The sequence below is a fragment of the Ursus americanus genome, chromosome 14 (assembly GCF_024610735.1).
Source record: "Ursus americanus isolate L20-20 chromosome 14, mUrsAme1.1.p, whole genome shotgun sequence".
Taxonomy (NCBI): domain Eukaryota; kingdom Metazoa; phylum Chordata; class Mammalia; order Carnivora; family Ursidae; genus Ursus; species Ursus americanus.
In genome coordinates, this window is record NC_142140.1 from 45,508,895 (window position 1) to 45,519,841 (window position 10,947).

General features: G+C 47.0%; 1 protein-coding gene across 1 annotated transcript; it reads left to right on the top strand.

Moving 5' to 3' along the window:
* Window positions 1-697: 697 nt before the first annotated feature.
* On the top strand, window positions 698-1,645 carry LOC123780045 (olfactory receptor 1f45-like). The gene has a single exon (XM_045778816.1). The coding sequence runs from the start codon at window positions 698-700 to the stop codon at window positions 1,643-1,645; it is 948 nt and encodes a 315-aa protein (XP_045634772.1).
* Window positions 1,646-10,947: the final 9,302 nt, after the last annotated feature.

A 10,947-nucleotide genomic window follows, 5' to 3' on the forward strand; every position in this document is an offset into this window, starting at 1 on the left:
GGGAGACAGAGAAAGGGAGCTGAAGCTGGAGGCCTATTGGGCACAAAGAAGGGACTCTCTCAAGGATGGAAGAAGTTCTGGAATCCTGAGTCTAACTTTGGATTCTCCCCAAAGCAGGTTCTGAGTCAAGGGCTTGAGTGCAAATCGTATATTTAAGAGGTAATCCCAGGAGATCCAATGAGCATTTGGGGAAGGGAGGCATGGATGAGCAGATTCCCACTCAGGACAGCTGAGCAGTGATCTTTCTAGGGATCCCCAAGAGAACACACCTCAGAGCTGCCTCACTCAGGAGTGATGAAGCCAGGGAGCCACCCAGCAAGGACAGGTCCTTTGCCGAGTGAAAGTCACTCCTGGGGGTGTTAATGTCCACATTTCCATGTTACCCAGTGTGCCGGCTGAGCTCCCTGCTGTACCCAGGTGATGTCCTGGGTCATAGAGGTGTAGGGGGTGAGGGTGAGAAACAGTCCGCGTGCTTGGCAGCGGTCCATCCATCCTGCAGGTGGGTTGTGGGGAATGAATGGTGTGTCACGGATGGAACAGCAAACAGGTGAGTGGGTGGGGTCCTGTTGCAGGAGAGAGTGGGAAGAATTGAGGAATGTCTGGTCTAATGAGAGGGGATGAGATCAGGGTGCAGGGGAAGGGCTGGCCGTGTCAGGACCCTGGACAACTCTTGGGTGTCCTTTCTGATTGATGCAGGATGGCCACGGAAGGGGCAAATCTCACCTCCGTCTCTGAGTTCCTGCTCCTGGGCCTCTCAGAGAGCCCCAAGCAACAGCAGCTGCTCTTCATACTCTTCCTGACTATGTACCTGGTCACGGGACTGGGGAACCTGCTCATCATCCTGGCTATCGCCACTGACCCCCGACTGCACACCCCCATGTACTTCTTCCTGGCTAACTTGGCCTTTGTGGACATGTGCTTCACCTCCACCACCGTCCCCAAGATGCTGGCCAACCACGTGTCAGGGCACAGAGGGATCCCTTACGCAGGCTGCCTGACCCAGATGTTCTTCTTCATCTGGTTTGCTGGCATCGATAGCTTCCTGCTGACTGCCATGGCCTATGACCGCTATGTGGCCATCTGTCGCCCTCTGCACTATGCCAGGTCTGTGATACCGCAGCTCTGTGGCCTCCTGGTGGCTGCATCCTGGACTGCAGCCTTCGGGAATGCCCTGACCCACACAGTATTACTGACTCGCCTCTCATTCTGCACCCACAACCGGGTGCCCCATTTCTTTTGTGACCTCAGCCCTCTGCTGAAGCTGGCCTGCTCCGACACCTTTCTCAATAATGCAGTGGTGTATACCGTGGGTGCCCTACCCACTGTCACTCCCTTTGTGGGCATCTTGGTCTCCTACACACGCATCTTTGCCACAGTGCTGAGGATCCCTTCCACGAGAGGCAAGCAGAAGGCTTTCTCCACCTGTGGCTCTCATCTGTCTGTGGTGTCCCTGTTCTACGGGACACTCATTGGGGTTTATTTCAGCCCCGCGTCCTCGCACACGGCCCAGAAGGACACAGCCGCTGCCGTGATGTACACCGTGGTCACTCCCATGCTGAACCCCTTCATCTACAGTCTACGCAACAGAGACATGAAGGGGGCCTTGGGGGCCCTCATCAATAGGAAGCCAGTTTTTATTCGGTGACCATAGCACTGGGATGTTGGAGTGACAAATCCAGTGCCCATCTGAAGAGGTTTCCCAGCACAGTCCCAAGTTTAGATGTTTCCTTTGTGTCGCTCTTGGTTCTCTATGTATTACTTCCTTCCTCTAACAACTACTTCTTGAACATCTGTGACACCATAAACACACTTTTAAGGGTTGAAGGTCCGGCAGGGAACAAACAAAATCTCTGCCCTGTGGCGCTCACACTGCAGCCTGAGGAACACATCACGGTTGAAAGGAAGTGCTCAGCAAACTAGAGGCACTGGGATACAAGCCCCACTTTGGTTCAGGTTCAGGTTAATCTGCTCTAATAAAAAGACACAAATGCAGAGGCTCAAAAGTCATAAGATTTTGCAGACTGAACTCTTTGTTTTCGGAACTGCATGGTTCCATCAAAAACCTTACAGTAGACATCTGGTCTAGTTGTTTCTGGTCAGTTCCATTGCGAGGCCCCAGAGCCAATGTGCTTTTCTAGCCAGAGCTCTTGTGTTTATTGATTTTGCAATATTTGCTTCCTTGAACCACCTAGGTTTTGGTCCCTCTCAGTTAATGGTCATCTGAAACAATAGCCTTGGGTAGGAGGCAAGATCCTTATTGTTATTGCTTTTGAAGGACAGGAAGCTGTTGGCTCTTCTAAGCGTGTGATGTTTCTGGCTCTGAAAAGTGGCCAGATCTTGTCGAGGATCATCTCTTTCTTGTGAATCCTTGCAAAGCAGCAAGAAACAGCCAACTCACAGTGATGTCATAGCTCTTTGCAATGACTTCCAGAAACACAGGCTCAGTGGACATACGATCTACCTTCCAGGTTACCGCCAGGGACGGTATTACCCAATGATGGTTTTTGGCGTAACAAGGGTCTCTAGCTTTCCAGCCTGAGTTTTTTTGTGTCTTTACCAGAAGACCACTCATTTTTCATTGTTGTGATGTCAGCATCTCATTGCTGGTACCAGTCACTGTATTCCTTCCCTGGGGATTCTGAAAAAGCAAAAACAAAAGGAAACACAAACTAACCAACCACAAACGAAGTGACATAGACGGAAATTTGTTATCTCCCGATTCTGGACACCAGAAGTAGAAAATCAAGGTGTTGGCAGGTTGCTTCCATCTGAGGCTGTGAGGGCGAATGTGTCCCGAGCCTCTCTCCTAGCTGGAGGGCACTGGTGCTCCTCTGACCATCCTTTAACTTGCAGATCACCCACCGTCTCTACGTGGCATCCACCTTGTGTGCTTGTCTCTTCCAAACGTCCCCTTTTTAAAAAGAAGGACACAAGTTCTCCTGGATTAGGAGCCCACCCAACGCCAGTATGACATCATCGTAACTGTTACATCTGCAATAGTCCTATTTCCAAATCAGCTCAAATTCGGAAATACGGGGGATTAGGACTTAAGGTAGGAGTTTGGGGAGAGGATGTAATTCAACGCATTACATTTGCTTAAAAAAAAGGAAAAGAGCTCGAAAGGAATATGGCTTGAGTAAGGTAAGAGTTCATTTTTGTCTCATGTGACAGTGGGTGTTCTAGGTCAGTGGGTGACTCTGCTTTAGACCATTCACAGACCCAAGTTCCCCATGTCTTATTTCTGGCCCATTTCCCGGAAACTCTTATTACAATATTATTACAAAAAAACCTAATCAGAGATTGCAGGGCAGGCAAGCACCGTCCCTCCAAGCACCACACACTTCTCCCATCCCACACTCGACCCCACCTAGCTGCAGGCGAGGCCAGGAAACGTGGTGTAGCTGGCCAGCCCTGTGGCCAGGCTCTGATCTGTTATATAGAAGAGGGGGAGGGTAGATTTTTGTGGAGAGCTAGCAGTCCCCCTCCTGTCCCTCTAGCCACCAATGACATGAAAGCAGGCTTCTGCCCCGCCCAGAGGAACCACCTAAGACCCCTCTCTGAAGGCAGCCTGACGTCCCAGGTCGTGGATGCCTTCAACTCAGTTCAAAATCTCTGGCTGATACACAGCCTTCTTCAACACGGTGGAATGTTCCCCCGATCCAATAATTTGTCAACTAAACGTCCATTTACCTGGTCCTCCCCTCACCCAATGTACAATGTTAAGACCAGCTGCTCCTCCATAAGAATGATCAGATCTCGTGGGGGCAGGGTTTATTTAGGAAGGCCCTGCTTGTGACGTGGAATGCATTCCTGGGCGAGCTGGGGGAGGCTCCATTGTCTGTAGTTCACTGTGGTGTCTGTTCTACCACCGGCCACCCTGCCCGTTCACCCTCCGTGGCCACAGGCAAAGTGAACACAGAAGGACGTGCCCTTCGCAGGCCCTCTGCCACTGTCATGGATTGATTCCTCAGGAGCAGATTAGTGCAAATCGGTATTGTTTTAAGGCTCAAGCAAGCACAGGCTGGGCTCTTGATTTCCAAGGAATTCTCTAGAACAGTGAGGAGGCTCTTTGCTTTGTCAGTAACCACACCCAAAGCTCTTTCCCAGAGAGAGTTTTTGCATTCCTTGATTTACTCAGGTCTCCCTATCATGTTAATGGCCCCTACTTGAGGTCATTTGAAACAAAGGTCTTGGGTGGGATGGTGTGCTGGTCTCAGCCCACTGATAGTGCTGCCCTGCTAGGAAGGCCTGAGGTCCCCACCCAGCATGTGCTGCTTGTGGGAGTCCCCACACACATTTCCCCACCAAGTCAGTAGTGGGGTGGGACCAGCCCTCCTGGTGCTTATCCTGGGGGCTGTGCACCAAGGCTGTGGGGAGACAGAGAGAGCACAGGCCTCAGGCTCTGCAGTTACTAGGGTCCATGGATGAGGTGTCTAGGGTTTCAGGGTCCACTCTGTATTGGCTAATTTGAAGCATAAGAGCAGGGCTGCCTGGCTGGCTCAGTCCGTGGAGCATGCAAGTCTTGATCTTGGGGTTGTGAGTTCAAGCCCCATCTTAGGTGTAGAGATTACTAAAACATAAACTTAAAAATTTTTTAAAAATGAAGCATAAGAGCAGGAATTCGGGAGTGGGAAGGGACAGGCGGGGTCACTCAAGAGGTCAGTTACCTAGAATCTCCAGAGCTTTCTAAAAGGGGAACTTGGTGGTGAGGGTGGCCTAATTCCTTATCTGGTTGTCCTGCTAGTAGACCGGTCATACAGATGGCAACACGTTTCTTCAAGACGGATGAATTATTTGGCCGTGAAAAAGCAGGAAACCCTGCCATTTGGGACAACACGGATGGCCAGTGCTAAGTGAAATAAGTCAGGCAGAGAAAGACAAATACTGCTTGATCTCACTTATAAGGGGAATCTAAAACGAAACAAAACAAACAAACAAAAAAAGAAAAAACTCCCAGATTCAGAGGACTGATGGATGGTTGCCAGAGGCTGAGGTGAGTGATAAGGAAAGTGGGTGAAAGGGGTCAGAAGCTACAAACTTCCAGCCATAAAATAAATAAATCATCGGGTGTAGTGTTCAGTGCGGTGACTCTAGTCAACTGTATTATATATTTGAAAGTCGCTGAGAGACTAGATCTTGAAAATTCTCTTCCCAAGAAAAAGGAGAGTGTGTGGTGATAGATCTTCGCTAGACCCACTGTGGTCTCTTGCAACAGATACAGATATTGAATCATTATATTGTACACCTGAAACTAAAAACAAACACCCAAGCAAGCAAACACTACAATCTGAGTTAGGACAAGGGTCAGGAAGCTTCAGTCTATGGGCCAAATGGGGCCCACCACTGTTTGGTAAATAAAGTTGGATTGAAACAGATTTCTTTAAAAAATGGATGTCTTTTGAAAATGGATGCCTCAGTGCTTAAAAGCTTAGGGTCAGCCACTTACCATTCAGAAGGCTATGTCCTCTCACCCCTGTTTCAGAAATCAGGATCATGGGGCTTCTCTAAATCTTCAAGGACTCTCAGCTCTGGAGTTTTCTATCTCTGTGGGCCGACTCTTGTCCCCCCTCCCCCGCATCTCCTCCCCGGGAATCCACACCTTTCTTGTAATACTTTGCACAAATTGGCAAAGAGCCACCAACTCACAATGATTTCTTGCTCCTTCTCATCACTTCCTCTAGAGATGCGGGCTTCACAACCACTTGAACCATCTCCCAAGTTCTCAGGGATTATAGTTTAACCTTGGCTTGGACCTAAAGAGGACACCCGGCTTTCTAGCCTGAAACACTGTGTCCTCACAACCCAGCCGCTAAGATAATGCCATCTACGGTCATGGCAGCACCCCACTTCTAAAACAAATTTGTACCTCAAGTTTGCACTAGATGAGGCAAAGGAGTCTTTGATTATTTTAAAAAATAAAAACAATCCCACAGTGTTTACTGTCATCTGGTAATAACATAATGGTAACCAAAACAATATGAAGAAATGTCTTAGAACTATACTCCCAACAAAGGACACCTACAAAAACAAACTGTTGTCTTCTCAACAACTTCTCACTTCACTGATCATTTCTTTTTTAAGTTTTATTTATTTAAGTCAACTCTACGCCCAATGTGGGGCTTGAACTCATGACCCCGAGATCAAGAGTCACATGCTTCACCAACCAAGCCAGCCAGGTGTCCCTGATCACTTCATTTGGAGCAGAGTAATGTCATCTCCTTTCAGCATGATCTGACCTAGTTGTTCTCTTGACTGCTTTATAGTGAATCTCTTTGCACCATCTAATACAAGGCCCCTATACTCACTGAAACCATGATACAGACCTCTGTCCCAGAACCGGCCTTGAGCCCACAGAGGGCTCCCTCCTCAGTGTGCAGCTTTCTTCTCCCTCCCCCTACTACCCGCCCCCCTGCTTGTGCTCTCACTCGCTCTTTCTCTTGCTGTCTCAAATGAATAAATAAAAAATCTTTTAAAAAAATTAGTCCATTCCTTTTCATTGCTGAGTTGTATTCCGTCGTATGGATGGACCACTGTTTGGGTAGACATTCACCAGTGGAAGGACACTTAGGTTGTTTCCAGCTTCTGGTTATCGCAAATAAAATTGCTGTGAATATTCATATACATAAGAATTTGTTTCTCAAGGGTATAAATATGGCAAGTGCAAGTTTAATTTTGTAAGAACTGTCAAGCCATTTTCCAGAGTGGGCCACACCATTTTGCATCCCCACCAGTAATGTATGGAAGTCTCTGTTGGTGGCACTTGTATTGTCAGTATTTTTATTTTAGCCATTCTGATAGGTGTGTCATGGTATTTCTTTCATGTTTTTTTTTTAAAGATTTTATTTATTTATTTGACAGAGAGAGATAGCCAGCGAGAGAGGGAACACAAGCAGGGGGAGTGGGAGAGGAAGAAGCAGGCTCCCAGCAGAGGAGCCCGATGTGGGGCTCGATCCTAGGACTCTGGGATCACTCCCTGAGCCGAAGGCAGACGCTTAACTACTGAGCCACCCAGGCGCCCCTCTTTCATGGTTTTGATTTGCATTTCCCTAATGGCTGACAGGTGCATCTTTATTATCTGTATATCCACTTTGGCGCAGTGTTGGCGTATGCAATCCTGCTGTCCATTCTGTAATTACTATTGATTTAAAAGTTCTTGGGAGATAAAAATTAATGTACATGAAGGTTCTGTTTTCTCCCTGCATGCAGGGACACTACAGCGTAACTCCCCAGTGTGGAGCGTGTGTAAGCACCATTCTCATTGCAGTCTGTGTGAATGGTGCCCCCTGCGGTTAGTGTAGTGCATACAACCTGCTCCGCTGTCCCTAGCAGCCCTGCCCGATTCTCACTGGAGCACCTTGCCTGCCCCACGTGGACAGTAGCTGATGCTGATCGATTCTCTTGCAGTGGGATGTAGTCCCTCACTTTCTTGGTAACAGGATCCTTACACTCTAGCTTCCAGTCTCCTCTATAGCCAGTTCCTATCTCCACTCTCTCCTAAAATCATGCTTTCTCAAGCCTTAGGGCCTTCACATACACGGTCCCTCAGGTAGGAAAACCACCGTGGACTAATGATTCTTTATACTCTGTTCTCCATGCCAAGTTCAAGCCTCTTTTCTAGGACATTTTTCCTTCACTGCTCATCAGCCCCCAGGACCCTCACTGTGATCCATCTCGAAACGGTGTCTGTGTCCAGCTCTGTGCTCCCAACCCAGACTGAACTTCTCAAGGGCAGAGTCTGGGACTGAGCTTTCTCTGCTACCTCAACACGACTCAACACACGACTGGGCAGAGAGAGCCAGCAGGAGAAGAGGGGACTCTTGTTGAAATAATAAGCATGAGTTTAAAGAGAATTTTGACAGCTAATATTTAGAGTTTTGCAATGGAATCATAGGAATTTTGATTTGGATTAGAAGACTGGACAAGAATAAGTTTATCGTTTCACGCACCTGTTTGGTCCTTCCTTCCTTCCTTCCTTCCTTCCTTCCTTCCTTCCTTCCCTCACTCTTTCATTCATTCATTCGATTATTAGCAAGCAACTACTATGTGCCAAGCCCTGGGCCAGCAGAGAAAAGATGGCATCTTTGCCCCTTATCCAGTTCACGTTTGAATGGAGAAGACCGACAGAAACCCAATAATTGTACAAATAATAAGGTTATGGTTACAATGTGACATGGGTAATGAAGCATCTGATGCTAAGAGCGGGGGTAATGGGAGCCTGAGTTGGGTTAGAGAAATCTTCCCTGAGGAGGTGGTCTTCAACTGAGATAGGAAGGATGAAAGGGAGTGGAGTTGGCCAAAGTAGGGAGGGAAGAGTGATTCAGGCCAAAGGAATAGCAGGTGTGAAGGCAGGAGGCTGGACAGGACATCCCTGGGCACCTGTACTCTCAGAGGTCCCATTCCACCTCATAGCAAACATCGTAACAAGCCACTCACGGTAAATGCATTTCTTCCTCTGTTTAAAACAAAAAAAAGTAGGGGTGCCTGGGTGGCGCAGTCGTTAAGCGTTTGCCTTTGGCTCAGGGCGTGATCCCGGCGTTCTGGGATCGAGCCCCACATCAGGCTTCTCTGCTAGGAGCCTGCTACTTCCTCTCCCACTCCCCCTGCCTGTGTTCCCTCTCTCACTGGCTGTCTCTCTCTGTCAAATAAATAAATAAAATCTTTAAAAAATATATTAAAAAAAAGTAGAGAAGATCGCTGTGCTTTTGAAATTATTTAGGTGCTGTGAGAATTATTGCACCATGTACTTATTGTGCACCTACGGGGATTCTTGCAAATGGAGAACATTTAACCTACCGATAACTTTCCAAATGTAATGACATTTTGGAGAAATGCTAAGTTTAACAATGAATGAAGTCGACATCATGCTAGTTTAAGCAGACATTTCCTCCAAGCGTTTATTGATTTTGATTTTTTCAGCCTTGCTTTTATGTTTTCAAACATCAGAGTGCGTGGTTTTCAATATTTTCTTCCAGGTCTTGAACATTTTCAGACTTCTAGAAAACCTTCTGGCGTGGCGATGTACTGGCGCTCCCCAGCGTCCATACTGGGAAACGCACCCTGCAAGGATGCAGGGTCACGCCCATCGTGGGACTGCAGAAGTCAACCCACAAACCACTGATGGCCTCCCAGCTCCCCCGCCCTTCTCTCATAGCTGTCCCCGCCCCATGAAACCCAAACTCCAGCTAGAAGGAAGTGTCCTTCTCCCCGGCAGAAGATTCGGGGTCATGCCTCTCTGCCTTTGCAAATGAAGTTCCCTCTCCATTCTTTTACTTATTTCTACACTAGTTTGATTGACGTATCATTGCTATAGGACAAACAGCACATATTTACAATTTATGATTTGATAAGTTTTGACATGCGTGTATATGTATACTTTTAAAATAATATTTATAATAATAATTTTAAATATATAAATACAAATAATATAAAATTAAAATAATTTCAAATTTACAGAAGAATTGCAAGAATATTACAAAGAATTCTTTCATGTCCTTCTCCTACTTTGAGATTGTTCACCCTTTTTTTCACATTTCTTTTATAGCTCCATCTCTGTATATAAAAGTATTTTTTTCCCCTGAAGCACTTGCAGACATGGTGCTCCTCTACCCCTAAATACCTTACGTGCATATCCTAAGAACAAGGGCATTCTCTTATGTAACCACAGCAAATGTATAAAATTCAAGAAATTCATTGCTGACACATTTTATTATGCAATAGCTAGTCCGGATTCCAATGTCTCCCACTGTCCCTGAATGGCTTCCATTTATAGCAGGTTTCTTCTCTGGTCCAGGCTCCAGAAGGTAGAAATGGGATCAGGTGCATCTAGATCCAGTTCAGGATCAAGCATCCATTTCTGGTTATCAGATATGTTTCTTTTGTCTCCTTTCATAAAGGCCAGCCTCTCAGCTTTTCTTGCACTTTCATGACATTTAAAAATATATTTAATTTTTTATTATACATTTTCCAAATGGATATAAACATTGAGAGAGCTTTGCAACAGACTCCGATATGCCAGGCACCCAGATTCAATGGTTCCCGAAGTTACAACATTGACACATTTGAAGAATCCAGGTGGATTTTTTTTATAGAATGTCTCTCAATGTGGGTTTATTGGATGTTTCCTCATGATTAGACTCAAGTTGTATTGTTTGGCAGGAACCACAGACATGGTGTCGGGTCCTCCTTGGAGCATCATTTCAGGAAGCGAGCGATGCTTTTTCTTTTTCCCTCTCTGGGGACCCGGAAGTCTCACGTTCAGGTGTTTCCGGAGAGAGACCAAGGGATGGGGTGCCCTAAGAAAGAGCTAGCAAAGTCTGCTTGGGCAGGTGGTTTTGTGGGCAGAGGGTGTGTGGGCTGCGATGTTCTGGTCCATGTGGAGGGACAGAGTCCCGTTCACTTCTCACATTCCCCTCTCTGCTTCTCTGCGCTGTTGCCTTCCCACTTTCCAGCTGGTTTCCAATGAGTTTCTGCCACTCTGAGTGCCTCAGGAAGGCTCAGAAGGTTAGAGGGAGGTAGAATCAGACAGGTGACTGTTATAATGCCAAAAACTCTCTTGGTAGCATCAGCAGGCGGCTGGGGCTCCAGCAGCCATGGTGGCAGACCTTTGGTTGGTATTGTCCAGACTTGGAAGAAACCCTCTCTGGCCCCACCAATCCCTCTGCCTGCAGCGCATCTCTCTTCCTTTCCCAGTGAGTCTATATGCACAGCCTCCACTTCCTCATTCATTCATCAAACACTTACTGAGCATCTCATTTTGGGATACTTCTAAACTGTGACCAGATGCTCTGATGACCTGTGTAAGCCCCCCCTTACCTGCATCAGAGATGTGAAGAAACAATATCACAGACAGGGGAACCCAGTTGCCACGTGAAAAAATACAAGATGCTCAACCTCACCAATAATGAGGAGCTGGAAGGCACTACAAGATCCCATTTCACTCATCAGAGT

Bases quoted from the DNA above. Each gene is read 5' to 3' on its own strand.
- LOC123780045 (XM_045778816.1), top strand. From the start codon at position 698: ATGGCCACGGAAGGGGCAAATCTCACCTCCGTCTCTGAGTTCCTGCTC.